The 25325-nt window shown below is 40.3% G+C and overlaps 2 protein-coding genes and 1 long non-coding RNA gene across 3 annotated transcripts; 1 reads left to right on the top strand and 2 right to left on the bottom strand.

Annotated features, from left to right (window-relative positions):
- The first annotated feature begins 294 nt into the window (after positions 1 to 294).
- On the top strand, positions 295 to 9008 carry RAB5A (RAB5A, member RAS oncogene family). Its single transcript, XM_081883467.1, has 5 exons — positions 295 to 543; positions 2513 to 2664; positions 3271 to 3393; positions 6122 to 6215; positions 8172 to 9008. Exons 1-5 carry the CDS (start codon positions 381 to 383, stop codon positions 8285 to 8287), a joined length of 648 nt encoding a protein of 215 aa, XP_081739593.1. The 5' UTR covers positions 295 to 380; the 3' UTR covers positions 8288 to 9008.
- On the bottom strand, positions 5734 to 6114 carry LOC309353869. Its single transcript, XR_014162097.1, has 2 exons — positions 5855 to 6114; positions 5734 to 5786 (listed from the first exon to the last, which is right to left on the bottom strand). It is a non-coding gene; the product is annotated as an uncharacterized lncRNA (long non-coding RNA).
- Positions 9009 to 9263: 255 nt separating the features above from the next.
- PP2D1 (protein phosphatase 2C like domain containing 1) lies at positions 9264 to 23384 on the bottom strand. The gene is made up of 4 exons (XM_081883192.1): positions 23142 to 23384; positions 21356 to 21406; positions 16904 to 18546; positions 9264 to 10769 (listed from the first exon to the last, which is right to left on the bottom strand). Exons 3-4 carry the CDS (start codon positions 18543 to 18545, stop codon positions 9769 to 9771), a joined length of 2643 nt encoding a protein of 880 aa, XP_081739318.1. The 5' UTR covers position 18546; positions 21356 to 21406; positions 23142 to 23384; the 3' UTR covers positions 9264 to 9768.
- Between the last annotated feature and the right edge of the window lie 1941 nt (positions 23385 to 25325).

Here is a 25325-nt window from a genome sequence, read left to right as displayed (position 1 = left end):
CTTGCCCAAATCTTGCAGGATAAGGATACTCATACGACCCTGAAAGTGGCTAGGTTCCTGGTCGCTGTCCTTACCCAAAAACAACGCCAAGGAGCACTGCAAGCTAACTAAGGCGTAGGATGCCATTCTATCTTATAGTATTTTATTGTTATAGTGGTGTTTTAGCGGCTGTTTTTTCCCCACGTGCACAAGCTGTTACTTATGTGTGTTTTTACCTGTATGGGCCTATGGCCGTAATAAATATTGTATTGTATTGTGGTCACTAATTTCTGAATACTGTTTTGTGAAACAGGTTATTTGAGTTGAAGGCACATCGAGGTTCACATCCTGGAATCGTCTTTTTAAGAATCTGAAACAAGGGACTCCTTTCTAGTTTGGACATGGCCAACCGAGGAGCAACTAGACCCAATGGGCCTAATGCTGGAAATAAAATATGTCAATTCAAGTTAGTTCTTCTGGGAGAATCTGCAGTTGGTAAATCAAGTCTGGTGCTTCGTTTTGTAAAAGGCCAGTTTCATGAGTTTCAAGAGAGTACGATTGGAGGTGAGAAAATGTTGCGTATCTATGTATATTACCGTATATTTATTGGGAATTGTTACTGCTGTCAATCCAAAATTCAAATTTCATTGGACAATAGCAAACATTGCGCAAGCAAACTTCCCCTTCTCTCTCTTCCCTTGCTATAATCCTCCCCATCCCACCAAATTTGCTCTAGAAGGCCATCCAAAGCAGATTTTAAGGTGGGGGACATTCCATCAAAGATTTCTTGTTTTGCTGGCAAGGCGGACCTGTTGTATTTTATCCAGTGCTTTAATTATTTTTATTTGTCCCATATTTTTGTTATGTTGTGAATAATGCATTATCTTGATTTTTTTCTGTTGATTAAAAGGTAACTTTGAATTTCATTTAAGCTTCTGCTGTAACAGGTTTGTGGAAGCTTGAGTTGTGTAGAAATCAAGGTGTACACATACAGGACTTTTCCCCATTGTGATGCCCCCTAGTGTGTCCTGGCTGGGGGGTTGAAGACATATGGAGGGCACCAGGTTGGTGAAGCCAATCTACAGCTGACAACAGATACTTGCATTAAAGTTTTTGAAAGACAGGGGTACATGGGTTTAATAGCTCACTCATAGATAGTAAGATAGGAAACTTCCTAGTAAAGTGTGAGGTGGTGCTTTGTGTGCAAAATGTAGTATTGTTCTTTCTTTTAAAAGCAGTTGCCTCCTTCATTGAGGAACTACAGCTTCTGCATAAAGATCTGGGCTAGTTGTGGCATGGGTATATGAGCTCATAGCTACTTTAATTCATATTCAGCTTATTTAAAACTAAGATGCTGCCTAACACCTGTGAAAAAAAAGGTAAAGGACCCCTGGATGTTTGAGTCCAGGCAAAGGCATCTAAGGGGTGTGGATTCATCTTGCTTCAGGTCGAGGGAGCCAGCATTTGTCTGTTGGTCTGCCTGTTGATATGCTGTTCATTGTGTTCCTGAAAACAGCTTTAAGTCTGAAGTCCTGTTGTGCTGCCCTCTGTATGCCAACCACTATATAATGCCAAGGTCACAGGTTCAATCTCTATGTGAACCAGCTGCATATTCCTGTATTGCTAGATGATCCTTCAGGTCCCTTCTAACGCTACAGTTCTATGATTCTACGATATACAACAGCATTTGTGAGGTGATTTGTGGCTAACTTGTACTTCCCAAGATATTTAAACTCTGCCAGAAGTCTTTGTCTGTTTCAAGAACCCACCATACCTCTCGGACTTAAGGCTTGTATGTTGTATATGTGACCAGGCTTTCCTGATTAGAGCAACTGCAGTATCCTACCTAATTGTTCTTTCTTGGCTTTGTTTTTTGCAGTCTTCAGGCGACTAGACCATAAAAATGTACATAATGAACATAAGATTTTAGTTCAGTTCATTCATTCATTTCCAGCTTTGTATTCTCGTTATAAAAAGCACACCTAGACATTCTGTTGTTGCATCCATAACCATCTAGGTGCAGTTTAGCTCCTAGCTTTCATGTCTCAGTTTCTAACACTCCTCCAGGTGTTGTTAGACCCCAATAACATCTGGAGAGCCACAATTTTGCATACCTGTTTTCCCCTACTGCTCCTTCCTCCCTGCAGCCCACAGTGTCCCCTTCAAATCTGTTCCTGCAGATCCTGAACTGATTTGGAGTGGCACTGGGGGCTGCATTGGGGGTGGGAATCTGTGGCTCTTGTGATTTTGCTACCTCTTTCCCTCACCATTGCTCATATATGCTGCAGTTGATGGGAGTTGGGAGCCAACATCTGAATTCCACTCACTATATTCATCTCCTGGCAAAAAAAAAAAAAAAAAGAATGTTCTACATATGAAAACATTTCTTTCGTTTTCTACTGCGAAGTGGGATTGTGATTTATTGTATGTTGTACACTTCAGATGTTTTTTAACGTTAAGTGGTTTCCAGATAAAATAAAAAGTAATGACCATACGTAGAGTCACAAACCCTATTGCTTTCTTTTCTCTTTAGCTGCTTTTCTAACACAGACTGTATGTCTTGATGACACAACAGTAAAATTTGAGATTTGGGACACAGCTGGTCAAGAACGATATCACAGTTTGGCACCAATGTATTACAGAGGAGCCCAAGCAGCTATAGTTGTATATGATATTACCAACGAGGTAATGTGTGAACTAAACTGAATGAATCTGCTTAGTTTTTTAGTGTTGCATTTGTTATTGAGGTATTCGTGAATTGTTTTTTAAAGGGGGAAATTCTTAATAGTTCTGTTTTTATGTTCTAAGTTCAATTTACGGCCAGTTTCTGGCTGACTGATTTGTTTTTGTTTGTTTGTTTTGGGATAACTATATTTTTGGTATACCTTTCATAATGTAGGTTGATTCGTTAGCAGAGTTTCATGGATTGTTTTAAAACTCGTATTTTATTTTAAATTTGTTGAATCCTGTTTTGATTTTGTATAAAGTAAAATAATCATAATTTGAAGGCTGCATTATGAAGCTTTATCTAAATAGTAATCTTTAGTCATCTTCAAAATTCAATTGATGCAAAGAGGATTTCCTCCTCAAGTAAATATAAGTAAAATTTAGGGGTTTGCTAATTAAAATTGTTGTAACAAAGTGGTATGGAGAGAAGGGATAATATTATAATGTGCTTTTGGGTAATGAGCGCCCACCATTGCTCTTTTTCTAAATTCTGATTGTGGTATAAACCAATGAAGGTGGAAAAGAATAAATGAGCTTTTTTCCCTTTCTTTAAATGATTAACAGGAATCCTTTGCAAGAGCAAAAAATTGGGTAAAAGAACTCCAGAGGCAAGCAAGTCCTAACATTGTAATAGCTTTAGCAGGAAATAAAGCTGATTTAGCTAACAAAAGGGCTGTAGATTTTCAGGTAAGTTATGTCTCTTATATTTGATCAGAAGTTCTGGTTTTTCTGGAATATTATACAGAACTTTAAAGCCCCCTCAGTCATGCTATTGTTTTGCTGCAGGTCTTTGGCAGCACTGACCTTTTTGTTAACTTGTGTTGTTCCTACTTCGCTTGCTTTGGAAACCACACACACAAACTTGGGAATGCAAGTGGTTTAGAAAGCAAGCTGTTTTAAGGATTTATTCTACCAGATAATTTATGTGTATGTTACAAGTGAAGGGGGGCAGCACAACCTTCTTTCTCACATAAATCAATATATAATGGTGTAGGCAGATCTGAAGAGTATAGTGTTCTCCTGTGAAGCTACTAGAAGGGATGGCAGTTTGCAGTGGGGTAAGTTGAACATTATGTTTGTACGAGGATCTGGAATTAAGGCTCCATTCATTCATGAAGCAGATAGTGGGCCTGTTTAAACATCACAGTCTGCCTAACAAGGTTATTGAATGTATGGAAAAGGGGGGAAATACCTGTGTGTTAACTTTTAATTTGAATATAAACGCAATATGTTTAGTGAAAACAATATTGGTTGAGTCTGATACTGCTACCCCAGTGCATACACTGGAATGCCAGGGATTGAATCTGGGACCCTGTGCATGCAAAGCAGATACTCTACCACTGAGCCTTATTCTGATAAATTTCAAGCCGTAAAAACCTGGAAAATGTCCCTGCACACACAGTGGTTATGGGAGAGGCACATCCTTCTTTCATTCCCTATGTAAGCATTTATATGGCTCCTTCTATTAACTGCTTTAAAGGAAGGGTGGACAATTTATTACTGAGGGAAGCATCAACATTAGATTGAGATATGCAAGTTCGCTGCTAATTTGAATACATGCAAAATATATTCATGAATTTAGCAAATAGCAAATTTGCTAGTGGTGAAGTTGTGTGTCTTCTACAATATTCTTTCCTAAAATGGGCAATTTTAGGAAAAAATTCAGTGTTTTGTCAAATATTTATATGTTGAGAATAGTTAGTTTGACTTTAGACTTGCCTCTCTGGATAATGTTACTGCTAGCCTTCAGTCTCCTTTCCAAACCTGTATTTGTAGCCACAAATGTTAGAAACATGACTTTTGCAGAACTGACACAAGTAGCCACTGCTCCAGGCTTACGTTGTCTTTGGAGCTGAAGATATTCATGGATGGTGTGTGTTACGGAAGGGGGGGGCATGTCTTCTTCACCTTCTTCTTCGCTACAATATATCAATTTATTTCCAATTGTCAATGTCAAAAGGGACTAAAATCTATAAAATTCATAGAAAATCAACGTGCCAGTTTGCTCTGATCAGCCTTTCCTCCAGGCAATGTCAGGTGCCAGACTATGCATATTTGAGACCATTGTTTTCTCATCCCCAGGAAGTGTTTATCTGTGCATATCTCCAGCTCTGCATATTCCCCCCTCCCTCCTCCATATGTTAATCCGGTGTAGCTCTGCATATTCCCCCCTCCCTCCTCCATATGTTAATCCGGTGTAGCTCTGCATATTCCCCCCTCCCTCCTCCATATGTTAATCTGTGTAACCCAACCTCCCTTTAATATATTCATGATGTAATCTGTGTAACCAAACCTCTCTTTAATGTATTCATGACGTGTTTTGCACTGTATTCTGGGACATGGAGGGAAGTTTCAAAAACTCATGTCACCCCTTTCTCAGGGTTCAGTCTCGTCTTGAACCTGTTGGCCAATAAACTTGGATCTTCTGCAGTTTGCTCCTGTCTCCGGCTGAGCTCATTTTCCTCCGCAGGGACCCACGGACTGAGTCCGATGAGCTGGGTGGCAGAGCAGCCTCGCACCCAGATTTTGCCGTAACAGTTGGCGTAACAGTGTGTTATTCAGCATAAGCTGGTTTTTCTTTCATTGTATTTTAGTGAAGGCACACTTAACTCTGCAAAGTGCATTTCTTTTAAGATGCATTCTGAGCCAGAAAGATAACTAATTTATGTAAAGGTACTTCTTTCTTTGGTTGGAAGCAGGAAGTAGAGGATTGGAGGCAGGAAGTAGAGGATCCTGAAGTCCTGTTGTGCAAGTTAGATGTTTACCGATACAGGCAGCACTGTAATGATGTCTGTGTTGTCTTCTAAAGTTGCTGTGATCATAACATGCCTTTTCCATAATAAAAATAGTAGTGTGGAGAGACTTTGCATTCATGAAAAGCTTGTTTTCTGCTCCTATTTTAAGATTTCTGAATAACTGATACTGATCTTACGGCATAGTCCTATAGCTCTAGATTCCAGCATTAAGATGATGAACATTTCTGGGTTCTGGAAAGGTTACTTGTCAGTTTTGGTTGTTTTTTTAAAAAAGTTTTACTCCTATTTTTCATTCCCACAATTGCTGCACATTTTCATACTCACCTGTCATTTTTATTACACCAGAATTGTTTAGATTTGTGATTTGAATTGCTGCACATTTTCATACTCACCTGTCATTTTTATTACACCAGAATTGTTTAGATTTGTGATTTGCAGAATTTTTGTGTTGGTACAGATTTGTGCAGTAGCCTTTTCAAACACGAAAGACTGATTTATTTATTTTTTAGGGGGCAGGGAAAAGAGCTTATCAAACTTGGCATGGTGACATTTAGCCTTTGAAAAGGAAAAGTAGATTCTAAGCTGGCAGCAAAAAAAAAATGCTGTGTATAGTCCACAACTATATGCAGAAATAATAAACTGGTATACTTAATTTACAGGAAGCACAGTCTTATGCGGATGACAACAGTTTATTGTTCATGGAGACGTCGGCTAAAACATCAATGAATGTAAATGAAATATTCATGGCAATTGGTAAGTAAAGCTTTAATGGAAGGTACATTTTTAAAACATGTTTGTATGTGCTTCATTGAAGAGTGTGGGACTTAATAGCATTCACCAAACAAGTTATCTGATAGTAGTGCTTAATGGACCCATTGTTTCTGAGCACTGATTTGTTTACTCAGTAAGCTTTTGCCATTCTAAATCATGCATTGTTTGACCTTTTACAATGAACAAACAAGATAAATGGCAGTGTTGAGCAAAATTAGAATATTGTGAAGGAATGTACAAATCTGAAAAGCTTTATTTAGTAATATCAGGGGAAAGCAGAATATTGAAAAGAAATGTAGATTTAAGGACCTCAGAGTTATGACACAACTGGTTTTCAGCCCCCAATTCTTTTGAGTCTACCAGAAAACAGTACATTTTGTATCATCTGCAGAATGAAGTATATGTTGTCAGCTTGTATTTTACTAAACTGTGGCTTAAATCCCTAATGCCCCTTGAATGTGGAAGGCATTTCTGCTGTTTTTGCATTTGAGGTGGAAGGTTTCTGATTTACCCTTATATAGTTGCAGGCTACATTGTATGCACATTTTGTGGGTTTTCCGAACCCTCATTAGTGGCTTTTTATAGAGCATATAGGGCAGCTGTGAAAAGCAGGGTGGGAAAGCCTGTTGCCTGTGGGGACCACCACACGTTTTTCATTAAATCCAGATAAACTCTGAACTTCTTTATTGAGACACTGTGTTTGCTCATGTTTGATTTAAACAGAACCAAAACTCACATTGTCCACGTTGCGGGATAACTTCTCCATACTGGTGGGATAAGCCAAGAGTACAGTGTTTTTCCTCTGCTCATTGGAGTTAGTGAAATAGAAAGTCACATATATGTTTTCCATTTTATTCTGCCCTCATTTTATTTGATTCCTTGGAGTAGGCAATGGTTAAAAAAGCATTTCCTTAATCTCCCCTATTCTGTGAGCAATTTGTAGGAAAATAGCAAGCATTAGAGAAGTGCCCATAGGTTAAAAAAACAACCCGCCACATTTCAGAAGAGCGGAGTAGTTTTTATGCTAGGTATCTAGCATAAAAGTTGATTTGGGGTGGGTGGTCTGAAAGCAGGCTTCCCCACTCCATGGTTTTTGTGGGCAGCAATTCATTTTAGTATAAAAAATGGTGTATCAATGGTGCCCCTTGGAGAGTAACCAGCAAGATAGATGCAGGAACTATAGTTAGGATAGATTGGATGGGGGGTGGGGAAGAGAGAGAGAGACAGACTTTAAGCTTGTGTTCTGGTCAGTTGGCACCAAAATTCACAGAAACTATTAAGTGCAAAGTTGATTTGCCATGAATATGGGCATGTGGCGCAGAGGCAGAAGGACTATCTAGAATATCTAGAATTTTCTAAGCAAGCACCATTGTAGAACTAGCAAAAGAGTATAGAACAGACAGGAACAATATTGTACATCGCTTCATCATCTCTTCCTCAAAGGCCTGTTAAATTTATTCCCTCTTGATTAGAAGCTCCCCTGTCATCCACAAGAACTGTCTCTCCCTGCCCTGATGTTTTCCATACATGGCAAGGTTTGGGAGAAGTGGATTGTGTTCAGTAGGATTTCTCCTTTACCCGTATGCCTCCAAATCTCCCCAGTATTTTGAGGCTGAAGGGGAAATGAAGGGAAAGTTCCATTGTACAAGTAGAACAGCAGGTTTGTATACCACCCTATGGTTTTTGCAGACACACTGCAGTTTTTTAAGGTCCGAATGACTTTGGAGGTCCCTGATTTGGTTTGGGGGTGATTCAGAGCAGTCTCACTTTGGCGCAGTGAGTCACATACCTCTCCAAATTGGCCTGATTTTACTTAGGATCCCGTGCATACCCTTATGTGCTTTTATAGAATTGTCATTTATTAGATGCGAACGTGTGTAGGAAACGCTTACAAAAAAAGTTTTAATGCTAGTTTTTAAAAATTACCTTTCCTTGCAGCTAAAAAGTTGCCGAAGAATGAACAACAGAATGCAGGGGCCAACTCTGTCCGAGGAAGAGGAGTAGATCTTACTGAACCAACACAACCAACTAAGAGTCAATGCTGTAGTAACTAAACCTTCAGCTGCTTTAAACTGTCTTGAATATTCTTCTGCTTCCTAACTTGTTAATAACGAAGGAATTTGGAGTGTTTAACCTGGCCCAATACAGCTTCCAAAATCGAAGAGACTTACAAAATAATCATTCTGTATTAGAAACGACTTTGTCCTAATTTTTAATAACATGCATGTATCACTGGCTGTTACGTTTCAGCAAAAGAGGGGGGAAATGGAAGCTGGATAGACTTGCTTCAGTTGAAAGGTTTATAAACTGTATCACATGTCATTAGGGATAGAGACTGAACTACTCCATGGGTCTGCAGCTAACTGGTTAGTTCCTCAAGCTTTGGATATTGGTTACTGTTAGTGAAATAGAATTGGGATTCTCCCTTTGTGGTATGGGGGGAAAAGCCTAACTATAACACACCTTCTAAAGATCCTATAAGCTTATTCACAGTATTTATGCAAAATGTTGTTTATGTGGGTATCTACCATTTAAATATACATTCCACATTTCCATAATGTAACTGCAAAATATGTGCAGCATTAACAATTTTATGGATCCTGTGCTTGCAGAACAATTGGTTTTTAGTTGTTCCACTATATGTAAATGTGTCAACCCAGTTTAAAGTAAAAATCAAGTTTAATTCAATTTTTTTCCTGTTTATAAAATGGCACAGCTAATGAATTCAACATCTAATGCAAAATTTCCCTCATCATAAACTATTGAGACATGTCCCAACAAAAACTAGATATCGTGATTTTGGTTTTAATCACTGTTGACCATAACACAATTATCTTTCCCCTAAGAATAAAATCAGTCAGTGCACTAACAATTATGTACATTCAACTTGATTTTAAATTGGGATATTAATGTACTGTAAATAGGGTACTGCATTGTAGTCTACATCTGTTTAATACTCTGTACTATTTAAGAGTTGCTTAAAAGTATACAATATGTACAGTTACTTTCAAGAGCTAACATTTCTTCTCCCCACATCTCAAGGGGATTAAGTTCTTCCTTAATGGCTAGAACAGTAATAAATGATGCTCCTGTACATGTAACATAAGTACTACTGTCTGTCTGTAATGAAATCTGCAACTTTGTTTTCCAAAGTCCATTTTATTTTGATCTGTCCAGTATATTGCACTAATTCTTTAGTTATTTTCATTATATGAAATCTACCAAGTGTCAGAAAAGATGATTTAATCTATTTAAATGTTGAACTGCTAGCAGAAACTTACATGTGCAGATTGTAAATTTGCAGTAATTGGGCTTAGCAAGGAAAATGACAGTTCACCAGTGTTTAGTTTTATATTGAGGTGCTCAGGTTTGAATAAAGTGGTATAAAAAAGGAAATAATTGTAATCAGTCTTTTTTTTAATACAAAATAACTCACTTTGTGAATTTATTGTGGCAGTTTCTTTTATCATAAAATGAATGAACTGTACTATAGCTTTCCTTCACTTGAACTATCCTCCTAAGCACAGTATACATGCTAAATATAAGTGGGTATTTTATCACATCCATTTAAGAGTGCTATCAAAACAGTAATATTATCTCTGGAACCTGCTTTTAGTGCAGCTTCTACAAGGTGCTTACTAATATACTTAGCTGCAAGGGCATAAAATGTCCTAGAATTGATTTCTGAATCTTCTGATATTTGTGAAGATTCAGAACTTTCAGGTTCAGGTTCTTCTACATTTATCGCAAACTCTGGGGTTAGAGTTTGTTCTGTGCTTTCATGGGTTGTATCATCACTTAAGTCCCATGATCCAAAAACTTCTAAAGTGGTTTCTGATTCTTCTTCCTCCTCCTCCTCCTCCTCCTCCTCCTCTTCTTCTTCTTCCTCTGCTGCTGCTTCTGATTCTTCCGCTGCTGCTTCTGCGGCTTCTTCCTCATCTGCTTCTGATTTTTCCTCTGCTTCTGATTCTTCCGCTTCTTCTTCTGATTCTTCCTCTGCTGAGGAACCTGACTGAACCATCTCTTCTTCTTGCACAACGCTACTTGAGGACCTTAAATTTTGTAAGTCAATATCTGCCAAAAAATCTTTATTTAAATACCATGAATAGAATTCAGTTTCCAAATCATTCGAAGGTAACTCGGAGGCTTTGGGCATGCGGGCTTTCTTCAGTTGGGAGCGCTGATACTTTTCCAGATAAGCAGAAAACATTGTTAATGTCAATAGTACTGCTTCACTTTTATCCAGAACTTCCCAGAGTCCATTAGAAGCTAAAATAAGAAATTGGCATGAATCGTCAACAGGAAAGGAGATTGTATGTGGTACAGGAATAACAGTATTTTTCAGCTTTGGATTGCCGTGGTGGCCAAGGCCCCGAGTGCTTTTGATAAGTCCTTCTATCAGTCCTTTGGGTTCATTGCTGCTGATACTGCCACCATTCTTAAGAACACGGATCCTTTCTTCTCTAGAATAAGTGCTGTGTTCTTTAGTAACCCAATAGCTTTTCCCATTTTTGCATAAAACAGCATGAACGTTGCCTACAATTAAAACACACACACAAAACTTATCACTGCATAACTTAAATGAATTGATCTTTGAAAGCACTTAAACTTCAGCTGTTGCTTTTCCTCTACAAGTTATGCTGTGCAGATTCTATACACAATTCATGTTCTGCCATCTTTCATCATTCGTGAAGATAAGTAGTCTAAAGCTGGATTCTAGACACATCAAAGAAGCATTTCAGTTCAAAGCGTAAATTTAAACAGGGAAAGCAAGTAGAGAAAAACGGGAGTCCATGTCGCCATCTGGTGGCACAATGTTATATCGTACATACAACGCATGTAAATCACTTTTTCTTTACTAGTGTAGCTGGGTCCCAAGTGCTCAGTTTATCTTACCTACCCTTCTCCCACAATTCCAATTCAAGTGCCATTTTCTACATACTTAAATTACTACATCCATAGGCTGAAACTAGACAATGTGAGCCAGTGAGCCGGAAATGCCAAATTTGATCCATCTTATCATTTCAACGAAAAGCAAACTCAGGTGGTTCAATGCCGATAGGTTTGGATACAAAACAGGGCCACTAAGAAATGAGGATGTACTGGCATAGTAGAAGAGAGCCATGAAGTATGTAGAAATGTCACATTCGTTTACAAAATCAAAATGGCAAAAAGCTCAAACATCCCAATGAGGACTGGGTGTGCTTATTGGCCTGTGAGAACCACAGAAAGTGTGAAGTTGGAGAAGAAAAATGGGAAGACTGGTGGTGGATTTTCCTGATCAAATCATTTGTACATCTTGCAGTACCCAAGATGCAAACATGGCTATAGCAGGTTACACTGGCAATATCTAGTAAGGCCCTCTCCATCCTGGTATTCTCCAGATGCATTAAGCTAAAACACCCCACTGGCTCAAGGCAGCATGGTCCCAATGCTTAGAGATGATGGGAGTTGTGTAGCGTAAGGCATCTGGAGGGAACGCATTTGGGGAAGGCTGTTTTAGTTGTGCAAAATAGTTTGCATCCATCTGTCTCAAGAGACAGTGGAGCGCACTTCTAGGGGTGAAGTCAAAACGACCGTGTTAGCAGCACCGAAGTGACCTCTCCGGAGCACAAGCCCAGGAGCAGTGTGTATGGAGGTCGTCCTGGGCTGCCTAGACAAGACCCCCTTCTCACCCTCTGATGTAGTCCAAAGGAAATCACAGCTATACGTTTGGCACCAACCTGGCTGCAGGAGCATAGCTGTCAAGTTACAGATTTGAAAATAAGGGATCGGCAGCCAAAATAAGGGATTTTCCAAGCACAGGTATGTTCGACTTCTGAGCCCTTACAAGCCAAAGGCAGAAAGCCCACCCAGCAGCCAAACAAAGCCTCAAGCGGTGGTTCCCATAGCACAGCAACCTGGCAAAGGGGATGCAGCAAGGAAAACCACCGTCACCTCTCCGCTGGGAAGCGCTGAGCAAAGGCAAGTCCCCAGGCAACGCGGTCGATTTGATCAGAACAAGGCATGCAAGCTCCACCCCCAGTTGTTCTTAGACGCCTTATTGGGTGAGCAACGCAGTCAAGCAACACAGTTGAAGCCTCCCTCCTTCCTGGCCGGGAGGGAGGGAGGAAGAGGAGCTGCTTCCTTTGAAACCAGGGAAATTTAAGGGACATCATCAATAAGGGACAGCAGCGGGACATGGCGCTGGGATAAGGGACTTTCCCACCAAATAAGGGACGGTTGACAGCTATGTGCAGGAGTTGTCAGAAGGAGGCGTGCAAGGCACTATCCAACCATATTGGGGACTGCGCTCCAGATTTGTGTTTATTCCTTAGCCTTCTCTCAAAAATACCCCGCAAGGCAGCGGAAGTTTAGGATCAGTTTTCCTTTTCCTAGATGGGCTGCCTTCCCAGCTTGATGAACCCCATCTGCCCCTCACTTCTCTCTACGGCCTGTGCAGAAACCACCTTCTTGACTATTGGTCTCTGCTCAATCTGATGGAGCCTGTCTTCGCTTGCAAGGGAAGTCCCTAACTCGTTGAGGGTTTCAGAGCCCTTGGCTACATCCAGTCGAAGTCATTCCCAGGATGTGGCCACTGCCACATGCTGCCAGCTTCTAGGAGCCACAGGTGAGAGTTGAGTGGAGGGTAGGGACCAAAGGTGGACAAACTACGCTAGAAGAAGCACAGTGTGTCCCTCACCAGAGGTACTACCCCTCCTCTAACACCCATACACCTCTGTCGGATCACAATTGCATGGAGATTCTCAGTGTCCAATGATGGGAGACAAATGTGCAGTACAGTGACATGGCAATAGACTTTGTACAATTAGATATAAGGATTGCTGGATCAAGCTAATCTGTTCTCAGTGGACACCTAGATGATGACGATGATGATGATGATGATGATGATGATTCACATACCCCGCCCATCTGACCTGGCCTCCCCAGCCACTTGGGCCACTCCCAACAGAATATTAAAAACACGACAAAACATCAAACATTAAAAACTTCCCTAAACAGGACTGCCTTCAGATGTCTTACGAAAGTCAGATAGTTGTTTGTTTCCTTGACATCTGATGGGAGGGTGTTCCACAGGGAGGGTGTTCCACAGTGTGGGTGCCACTACTGAGAAGGCCCTCTGCCTGGTTCCCTGTAACCTCACTTCTCACAGGGAGGGAACCACCAGGAGGCCCTCGGTGGGGGTGGAGATGCTCCTTCAGGTATATGGCTGTGGGAAATGGGCAAACAGGATTCAAGCACAATTGCGCTCCCCTCTTCTGTGTTTCCAGCAACTGGTATTCAGAAGCATACTTCATCTATGGAGGCAGAGCAAAGGCATCACTCTTAGTAGCTACTGACAGACTTATCTTTCCTGAAAAGTATGAGATCACTAGGACTGCTGTTTTCCGTATCTGCTATGTAGCTTCTGTCACATCTATAGCTGGGTACCTCCCAGATGCCAGTCACTGCCAAAAAAAAAGATCAGGTTTGTTCAAAAATAATAATATCTGGCTCCAAATGAAAGTGTGCAAGTAAAACATGTTGGATCTTAGAGGGCAACTTTTCAACAGACTGGATTTAGAACGGAGGTAGTAAAAGAATCTGGATCATTTTGAGTCAAGCGCAAATATCTCTTTGGAGCCGAGGTTATGTCCATAAGACGGGGCAGCAGTCATTTAAGAAGAGCCAAAGGCTTTGATATCCAGTTCAGCATCCCGTTTTCATGGTGGCCACCCAAAAGAACGGGTATAAAAATGAGTATAAAAGCAACTCTCTCCAAGTGTGCTCCCCAACAATGCCTCTGGAATTGGAGGTAGTAGAGAGACATAATAGCTAGTAGACACCGATAGATTTAACCTCCACAAATGTGTTTAAACTCATTTTAAAGCCATCCAAGTTGGTGACCAGTACTACATATTGCAGTTATGTACTGTGTACAGGGTTGCCATATTTCAAGAAGTGGAAATCCAGACAGTTGCTGAGCTTTTGGGCAAAAGCTAAAAAAAAACAAATAAAAGGAAGTTTTTGAGCTATTTTTAAGGGAAATTGGCAAAAATGACACTGCTGACATGGGTTGCCATACGTCCAGATTTTCCTGGACATTTAGCCAATTTCTGCCCAGACACTGCTTCTGGCTTCAGTACTCCGGGTATGTCCAGGAAATTCCATACATATGGCAACCCTAGTACTGTGTAAAGAAGTACCTCCTTTTGTCAGTCCTGAATCTTCCTCCAATAGATAACCCTGGGTTGTACAGTGGTACCTTGCTTTGCAACCATTTTGGATTACAAACACGTCAAACCTGGAAGTGCATGTCCCTTTTTTTTTACAATGGGACCTCCAGAACGCATTATGGTTGTAAACCAAGGCACCACTGTAGTATGATTGGAGGTGGGGGAGGGGGACTTCCCTTACGTTTCCGAGCAGAATTCAAAGTGTTGGCGCTGACCTTTAAAGCCCTAAACGGCCTCGGTCCAGTATATCTGAAGGAGTGTCTCCACCCCCATCGTTCTGCCTGGACACTGAGGTCCAGCACCGAGGGCCTTCTGGCGGTTCCCTCATTGCGAGAAGCCAAGTTACAGGGAACCAGGCAGAGGGCCTTCTCGGTAGTGGCGCCCTCCCTGTGGAACACCCTCCCACTAGATGTCAAAGAGAACAACAACTGCCAGACTTTAAGAAGACATCTGAAGGCCGCCCTGTTTAGGGAAGCTTTTAATGTTTGATGTATTACGGTATTTTAATATTTTGTTGGAAGCCGCCCAGAGTGACTGGGACAACCCAGTCAGATGGGTGGCATATAAATATAATCATCATCTTTCCTCATAATGCAGTTGATTCATCCCCGTCATCGTTGTCCTTTTCTGAAACTTTTACAGCTCTACCATATCCTTTTTATGTGTGGTGACCAGAATTGTATATAGTATTCCAAGTACAGTCACACCACAGATTTGTATAACAGCTTTAATATATTGGCAGTTTTCTTTTCAACCCCTTTCCTAATTATCCCTATCATGGAATTTCACCATTTCTACAGCTGCAAATGCTGAATACAATTATGGAATAAAAGAATGAAGCAATTATGTAAGTAAAGTGGGTATGTTCCTTGTGACATCTGACAGAAAAGGTTTATGAGAGATACAAATTAAAATACAAGGGTTGGCAGGAAGGGTAATCTTCCTATATAAGCTTGCGTCAGTATTTCTGCTTAAATTACTGAGGATTTCAGCTAAGCAGTTTTTCATGAAATGCATTTGATAGGATTTTACCAATAGTATTTCCCCCCTCTTTCAGCGAGTCAACAACCCAGTTCACACATAATATCACAGCTATTTCTACTCCTCATATCCACAGATGAGTGATCAACCTTCTGGTTCCTGAATAAACTGATGTTTCTTTGACTGAGGCTGGTTTTCTCATATGGGGAAAAGGAAAACATTAAAAAGGAGATAAACTGATTGAAGGGGTATGTCCAACCTGCCAGGTCTTATGTCTTCCCCCCCAAAAAGAGCCATTAGCCATCTGACTTCTTCAAGGCATTTGTAAATATAGCGAAGACAGGTAGATGGTATCTGTTTTTCACGTGATGATCCATTTTGCACATACCCTGTCTGAAACAATAGTTTACTGCATCTGAATTAGGAACTGGCTAAACTATGGTTTGCTGAGAGATTGTGTTTGTTGAACATAACAAAGAAACAGACCAATGACAAAAAAATATTTGGGAAGGGAAGCTTGTTACATTTAGGAATACAGACTTACTGTTCCTGTTTCAGTTCAAAGTTTAGGTGAGAACAATCCTATTAAAGAAGATATCTGTTATTCAAAATTATTGCATGCCATATTGACTTGTCTTTTCCCCACTCTTTATTTTTTTGGTGCTGAGATAGTTGAAAAGTGTTTCATCTTGCAAACGTTGACTTACGGTAGATCCTAAGGTTCTGCTAGTGAGAATATTCTGCGAATGGAATTCTGCTAACAAGATACTCCCACCGTGTGGAAGGTCTGTGTGGCATTCTTTGTTCATATCCCCTTTCCCCTTTGTTCATAAGCCCCTTTGCTTAAAAGGGGGGGGGGGGAATCTGCTCTAGAGAGTGGGGTGAGAGACAAAAAAACAAACAAAAACAAAACGCCACCCTATGCTGGAGCCTGATTTCCTCTGTCAGTGGAAAGAGCCCTTCTGTTAATAATAATAATAATAATAATAATAATAATAATAATAATAATAATAATAATTTATTTATACCCCACCCATCTGGCTGGATTTCCCCAGCCACTCTGGGTGGCTTCCAACAAAACACTAAAATACAATAATCTATTAAACATTAAAAGCTTCCCTAAACAGGGCTGCCTTTAGATGTCTTATAAAAGTTTGGTAGTTATTTTTCTCTTTGACATTTGGTGGGAGGGCGTTCCACAGGGATGGCGCCACTACTAAGAAGGCCCTCTGCCTGGTTCCCTGTAACTTGGCTTCTAGCAGCGAGGGAACTGCCAGAAGGCCCTCGGTGCTGGACCTCAGTGTCCAGGCAGAACGATGGAGGTGGAGACGCTCCAGAGAGAGTGAGTTAGGACCCAAGGCTATGCAGTATTGAATTAAATTGCAGGCACTTGCTGTATCATTCAAAACTGACAGGCCACAATTTTAAAATGGGGTAGGGAGGTGGGAAATGGTAACAGTATTCCATACATACCAATATTAGCAATATGCATGAGTCCAAATTTTTCTTCTGTCGGTGCAGAACTATTGTCGCCTTCAAGCTCTTCCTCTTCCTGACTCCCATCTATGCTATCTGCCACATGCTCATTGTCTCCTGGTTCTGTGGTGAGATCATTTGTTCTTTCAGATGACTCTCTTTGCTGCTGTCCCATGTTTTCAAGAAGACTCTCTTCCTGGCTCTCATCAATATGATCAGCAATCTGCACATTGTCTCCTGGCTCTCCAGTGTTATCATCTATTCTTTCAGGTGACTCACCTTGCTGCTGTCCCATGTTTTCAAGGAGACCCTCTTCCTGGCTCTCATCTATATGATCAGCAATCTGCACATTGTCTCCTGCCTCTCTGGCATGATCATCTGTTCTTTCAAGTGATTTTTCTTGCTGCTGTTCCTTGCTTTCAAGCAGATTCTCTGCCTGAATCACATCCCTATTATTGGCAACCTGCTCATTGTTTTCTGACTCTACCGTGCTGCTGCTTTCCTTTTTGCCGTTGGTTCCTCCAAGTGGCTCCTCTGGCTGCTGTTCTGTGACACTGCCTCTCTCTTTCTTAGTTATAAGCAGAGCCACTCCCTGCTCTGCGTCACCATTTTTCTTTGCTATGAATATCCTTCTAGGCATCTCCTCCTCATTCTGTTGTCCGATGTTCTGTTCCTCTTCATCAGTCACCTTTTCAAGTGTTTTCTCCTCCTCCTCTTCTTGCTGGCTTTCCATTTCGTTGCTTATATTTCCTATTATACAGGTGGCAGCTGTACAACTGCTCCAGCAGACTCTGGAAACTTCGTTTCTCCCGAGCCGTAAAAGCCTGTCCATACGCCAGAAAGACTTCGCATAGGCTCTGTGAATCCATTCATAATCACCTGGCCAAGACTTCTTCCCTCTGGCACCCTTCTGAGTGAAAAGCCTCTCCCTCACTTTGTAATCTGCCCTGAAGACGGTGCAGAATGAATCTATGAATTCTTTCCCAGCTTCACTCACTTGGTATGAGGGGTCTTCGTGAGAAAGCTGGTCAAGGAGTAAAACGGGAAGTTCCACGGACGTCGTCTCTGCAGCAGAGATTCCATTGCTTCCATCAAAAACCCCAAGAAAGGACGTACCTGCCCTGTTTCCATAATTGTCTAATACGACAAATACGTCTTCCAAGTTTTCATGCCAACGAGCGTTTTTGTCTTGACATATTGCGATGGCTTTTATCAGCGGATTGGTAACTTCTTCAACGTGCACAGAACTTTGAGCAATACTATCAATGCAAAAATATGGAGTAGGCTTCATGCTTTCTTTAAGGAGATCAAATGAACAGCCAATCTTCTCCGTCTTTCGTTCAACATACTTAGGAGTCTTATATTTTTTCATTTTTAAAAGCAGACGTTTTCTCTGAAGAACTATTTTATTTACATCTATTGATTCCACCCATGGCCGGCGATAATCCAGTACTGCCAGAGCCTGGTGGACTCTTTTATGGAAAAGAATTTCGCTAATGTGTACCGTTTGTTGGCATATGGAGCAAAGTACTGTAATATCGAGTTTGTCAACCTTCTTGAAGTCAATCTTAACTACCTTTGTGGGATCTTCTTCAGATTTGTCGGGTATACATTGCGGAGATCCTTTTTCCCACGACATTCTATAAAACCAAAGAAAAGTAATGTGTGTTTCAACTATCCTTCTCAAACGAAACCAAGAAATACTCATAAAAGAACCTTGCAATTAGCTCTACATGCCAAATGGGGCTTTAGGATTGCGTTCTTCTGATAGCCTGCATACAGTATGATCAACTGCTTCTCAAAGAGTTTTAAAGCCGTCTGATATGGAATGCTGGTAGAGGAAATATTTTTTCCCTTTTTTAATTCTATTGCTTTGTTAACGAAAAAACAGGTGCAAACATAAGAAAAAGAAAAATATTTTTAAAAAATCTTTTAAAAATTAAACCATAAACCATAAAGCGTCACAGCCTGGAAAGACAGCTCCAAGGAGATAATAAAATATTAACTCCTACAAAGATTTCCTTTACAAACAATAAAGATTTGTTTAAAAAATAAAAGTATTCTCCAGCTGGGAGTTCCATCATTATTGAGAATAAAGGTTCTATATAGACTTAAATGATCCAGACATTTGCAAATAGTGGCAGCACTGAGTGATCATGTGCCTCGATATTTGTGTAAGAAATAAAATCATGCCATACTGTATATATGTGGCTTACTTAGAAGGAAGCCCTGTTGAGTTCAATGGGACTTCTAACAAATTGCAGCCTATGCACACAGATATAGGAGTACAATTTCATGAACAGTTGGGACTTTTTTCAGAATAGATATCAATTTTAAGTTTTAATTCATACCCCTTTATGAGAAAATGATACCTACACTATACAGTATATAGTGAATAGCTATTTCTACAATGCATAGTTTCCATGTTAGGAAAATTAGGAAATATGATCAGTATTGCCAAAGAGAACTGAAATATACTCGGAGTCGAGTGTGAATTTCATGCTCTTTATTCAGCTAATAGTAGCAATGAATGAAACTTTCCCCAAAATGTCTAGCTATATATACATTATTTACAGAATGGGCCCCGCGTGATTGGCTAATCTCCAGGCTGCTCCTGCAGGCCAATCAGGTCACTGATTCACTTCCATCTGGAGCTGGATTGGGTGGCTCCTGCGGACCAATCAGACTGCTGCATTCTGGATACTATTGTTCTAGGATTCAGCTCAGTACATGACAAGAACCTAACTCTGAACAAAGTAGGCTGCATGCAATTCTACTGTCAACAAAACTGGAAACAAGAAAGGGTTTTCAGTGTGTATAGATGATCAAGAGCAGCACCATGCCAGTTTTGTCAGGGCCTGTTTAGCCTTAAAATAGCTGCCCAATCATGGTGAGAGTTAGCCAGTACCTGTTTGGATTGAAATTAGAACGCCCTTCATCTTTAGAGATGAAGACAAGAGAGGAAGTTAGTTGTTTTACTGCAGGACACTTTTTTGGGCAAAGTTGTTGAGTTTTTCTTTTTTCTTTTCTTTTTTTGCAAAATCTCTGGAAAAAATTAAATTTTCCAACATGGGTTGCCATATGCCCGGGCAACACCGTAGAGTGTCCCCCCACGAGGTACCACTGTATTATTTTTCCCCTGTAGTAAGCCGCCTGGAGCATGATTTGAACTGTGCAAAGGTGGCATACAAATAAAATTACAGTGGTACCTCGGGTTAAGTACTTAATTCGTTCCGGAGGTCCATTCTTAACCTGAAACTGTTCTTAACCTGAAGCACCACTTTAGCTAATGGGGCCTCCTGCTGCCGCCGTGCCACAAGAGCATGATTTCTGTTCTCATCCTGAAGCAAAGTTCTTAACCCGAGGTACTATTTCTGGGTTAGCAGAGTCTATAACTTGAAGCGTATGTAACCTGAAGTGTATGTAACCCGAGGTACCACTGTATGTATGTATGTGGCTGTCATACATCCATAATTTCCCAGACATAGTGTTGATTATTTGGCAATCCTAACCCCCCCCCAAAAAAGATAAACAACTTTTGTGTCTGGATTTTCACTTTTTGAAATATGGCAACCCTATGTATTTACTGCTCACATTTAAAAATAAATAAATGATGGGGAGAGATATGCTCAGTGGGGGTGCACAATTTCAAATGAAAAATATCTGTAAAGTTGTGGGGCATTGCTGTCTTTATAGTGTAACAGGGCATATTTACATGGTGTGTCAACAGGGCTATTTCCCCAGAATAAATTAGAGTCCCCCCTCCAAACAAATTGACTGGCAATGGGGGAGGGGGGAGCTAGCTTTTCTGTAACTGAGCTGAGCAGAGCTCCTTTGTAAAGATTTGCAAGAAGAGCAGAACAACAACAATGATAAAGTTGCCCTATCCTTTCAAGCTTAAGACACTGTACAACCATATGAAGTGTCTGAATTATTTTTGTTTCAGATATAGAAAGATTTTAGTAACTCCAAATTCGATAATATTTGATGCAATCTCAGGGCTTTTCCTTTCAGCAGGAGAAGGAACCTTGTTAAGTTGTGGGTGAACATATCAAACGACACAGCAATTCTTCAAACAGCTCTTGTTTATTTACAGGCCAGAACTGAACTGAACTGAAGGGTTCAGCCAGCCTGCTTATATAGAACTCCACAACGCAACTGTAACAATTTTCTGTAACTATCCAATCACTGAACGTCACTTTCAACCCCTTATTTGCATATGTGGACCTGAGTGAAAACTATCTACAGTATCCCCCTGCTGGCCCAGGGTGAGAACTTCAGTACATAACAAACCTCACACAGAATAAAAATGCCAGGCAGAGGCTGCTTAAAGGCTCCTTCACATTAGTAACTGATCTCCACAGTCGGCTGCTTCATGGTCTATGGACTCCACATTTGGATAATTTCCTTGGTCGGCAACTGAGGACAGAACATGGAATATGTACTTACTTGTCTGATGAATTGGGAAATAGTTCACCTCAGGAAGCGTAGAAACCAGGGCTGTAACAAATGAAGGAAATATTAATGAATCAATTGAATTTGCACAAATCAACATATAAGGGTGTGGGAATATCATACTGAAGGTAGAGATGGGGAACCATACATTTCTTGTTCTTAGATCATGTGCCTGTATATTGTAGCAGGCTTCATCTTAGATGATATTCTCCTGTATGTGAAAGACAAAATGACTTTTAAAGTAGTGCTTAATTTTTAAAGTCATCTTAATATATTTTTTTAATGTACTGTCTTTTTAACTGTGGCAATTTTTAGTTGAAGGGCTGCCACATGGAAGATAGAGAAAGTTTGTTTTCTGCTGTTTCAGAAGGTAGGATTCGACTGAGGGAGCCAAATGACAAGAAAGGAGATTCTGACTAAATTTTGGGAAGAGCTTTCTGCTCGATGGTGGAATGGATTACCTTGAAAGGTGGTGGAGTCTCCTTTCTTGGAGGTTTTTAAACAGAGGTTGGGTAGCCATCATTCAGGGATTCTTTATCTGCAATTCCTGCATTGCAGGGAGTTTGAAAAAGTTACCCTTGCAACCCCTTCCAACTCTACAATTTTATGAAAGAGTTCTTTTTTAAAAAATTAATAGCCTAATTGATTAAATATGCTCTAACTAGAAGAAATCAAGTGCAAACTATGGGGAACTGAATAAGCAATGAAAGGATGGTTTAAGCTGAGTCTGCATTGACTGATTCAAAATTACCTTCATGAGAAGTGGGGCTTCAAAGCCAGGTATCCCCATACAAGTCCAAAAGTGAGTGTCATTTCCAGATTTTGGAGGAAACTTGGGCAAGACAACCCCCAGGGACCACCCTTCTCCATGAGCTCACCTCCTGAACTGCAAGCAAGTCCAGGGAACTTGAACATCTGGAAACAGTTACTTTTTAAAAAACCTATTTTCTTATGGTTTGTATTGGTCGTTGCCTTTGGGATGAGCCACTTTTTAGCTTAGTTAGAAAGGTGCTCCTAAAAAGACTTTTAACGATTATCTCTTCAGTCTTCTTGTTCCACATACAATGATTTTTCTGATCCTCATTTATGCCTTTGTGCTAAGGTGTCTTCGGACCTCCGTTGATACTGTTTGCTCAGCATGTGCTAAATCAGAACTTTGCTTACATTCATTTTTTTTTGTTTAAAGTTTAACTCAATGGGAAATGATATACAATGAAATGAAAAGGATGTTTAAAATAACATTTGTAAAAAAAAACCCCAGAATCCTTTCTCTTAGGAATTATACGGATAAAACTACTTAAATCGTATAAAAACTTATTCATATATGCGACTACAGCGGCAAGAATGCTACTTGCCCCAAAATGGAAAGAAGCAGATGTCCCAGCAAAGGAAGAATGGACACAAAACTTATGGAATATGCAAAAATGGTGAAACTTACCGGGAGAATAAGTAATCAAGATAACAAACTTTTTATAAAAGAATGGAAATGGTTTATTGAACATTACAGATAAATTGTAAACAGATAAAACACTGGCAGGATTATTGTAGTAACCTGCAGTTATATAAAAGTATATTCTTAAAGAAGGTAAATAAATGAGTAAGTCAAATTAATTTGGATATGCAGAAGATATTAAAAATAAATTTAAGGAACTGCAGAAAGAGGGGGGAGGAAGTTAAGATTTAAAATGTCAAAATGATTGTAAAATCAGTGAAATGTATATATCTGAAAAGTATAATAAATAATAAAGTTTTACTCAATGAAATTCTGTAAAAAATATACCTCTGACTCCTAGGAAGTTGTGGATTCTTTGGAAGCCATTTCCCTCTGTTGCTATTGGAACACTGGGACAGGATTGGCGGTGCCTTTCCAGTGTTTACAGTTATTACTATAGTAACCGTATCCTTAGCCACTAAGATGCTGTTCTGGTTTGTCTAAGAATCAAGATTAAAAGGTGTGGGTGGTGCTACAGAGCCTCTGTGTTTTCCAAGGAATGCGATCAAGAAACGCACCCCCCACCCCAGCAAAAACAACAGCCCTGTTGCAGTTGTCTTGTGAACAGGTCTTGAGGCATACTGTGTCATAATCCTCAGCACACGTTGGTTACAATCATCACCACCTCAAAATGAGGGCCACTTACAAATCACTATAAAACCAAGTATCTTGGTTTATGAACTTAATCCGTTCCGGAAGTCCGTTCTTAAACCAAAACCGTTCTTAAACAGAGGCGCGCTTTCCCTAATAAGGCCTCCCGCCACCAGTGCCCTTCCACTGTTCGGATTCTGTTCTTAGCCCGAGGCAAAGTTCTCAAACCAGGACACTATTTCCGGTTTTGCGGAGTTTGTAAACCAAATCGTTCTTAAACCAAACTGTTCTTAAACCACTCTATGTCCGTTTCTCCTTGTGTTTCATACTGATTAAACCAATTCATGTGGATTAATTCACTGTGACAATGAAACTGCAAATGCATACCGTATAAGCTGAGACTAAATATATTGTATAAGGATTTTGAGAACTCCAGTGGCTTCCGGTCCATGTAAGAGTCCAATTCAAGAGTTGGTGTTTACCTTGATAACCCTATGCAGGTAAGCTGAAGGAATGTTTGCTTCTGCATTAACCTGAGCATTATTAACCTGCCATTGTATCAAAGCTCCGTTCCATCATCCTCATATGAAATAAAGTCCGTGGCATCCTAAGATTACAATGCAATCCTAAAAAGTCTCTTAAATTCAATGGACCTTACACCTAAGTGTGCATATTGTTACACACACACACAATGCAAACCGTGAGAGATTTCAGGGGTGCCGGCACCTACTTTGGTTTAGATTTCCTTGTCATGGTCCCTGGAGACTGTGGTGGTTTGTTTGTTTTTTGTCATATTGCTCTATTTACACATGTATACAACCTAAGAATGAGATGGAAGGGCTCACAGCATTAATAGTCCAATAGAAGTTGCTCCCCCATTAGGTTTCCAGCATGGATGTAGCCAGGGGGTGCAGCTACCCCACCATCAAGTAAATAAATGAATAAAAATACTTAACTAACTGACCAATTGCATCATGGCTAACTCAGTTCTGCCCCCCAACATAAAGCCTACCGCCCTAAAATAAACCCTGGATACACCCACGGTTCTCCCCTCCCCAAGTCATAGCTTGGGTTTCAGCAAGCCAAGCCTGAAAGTCTTCCCAAGTCCAGAAGAGACTAACTTCTGTCTTACCTCCTTTTTCTGCAAATATCATTATCTAGTTGTTTAGATTTGTAAAATGGACTCATATCTGCGCTAGCTTAACCAAGACTGGTTTGATCACTTCAACTATAGACTCCTGCCTAAAAGATACAAAACCACAAGATATAATCCCAAATATATAATCCACCCACCCCCATCTTTTAACACCATGATTGCAGTCTTAACATATTGTTAAAACATTGTGATTTATTCTATTCTCTTTTGACTTTTGTATTTTACCATGTTTCTGTAAATGTTCCCATGAAGCTTTGCTGGTGGGAGGCATGTGCATCTTTTAAATAAATGCACAGGATCGGTTTCACTTCACTATATCACATTGCAGCCAGTTTGTTTTGTTCTCTATTTCATGCCAATTTACTCAGAGCAAAGAGTGTACCTCTTTTTGATTTATTTAAACTGCGGCATTTCTCCATAGATAACTGCACATACCGCGTTGTGCTTGTGTGAAACAGCCATTTCCAGATACAACTAACGCCATGAGAAGATGAACAGCAGGTACTGGGCAGTGGGTTTTTAAAAAGATGCATGGCTGCATGACAAAAGTGGATAGAGAAGTTATCATTGAATAGTAGAGTTGGAAGCATAGCTGTCAACCTTCCCTTTTTTTGCAGGAAATTCCCTTATTCCAGCGTCGTTTCCCGCTGCTTCCTGCTGCTATCCCGTATTGTTAGATATCCCGTAGACTGTCCCCTGGACAGGTGAGGCTGCTGATCTCTTAT

Source organism: Podarcis melisellensis (genome assembly GCF_964234715.1).
Source record: "Podarcis melisellensis genome assembly, chromosome: 12".
Taxonomy (NCBI): domain Eukaryota; kingdom Metazoa; phylum Chordata; class Lepidosauria; order Squamata; family Lacertidae; genus Podarcis; species Podarcis melisellensis.
This window is presented reverse-complemented; position numbering and strand designations above follow the sequence as displayed.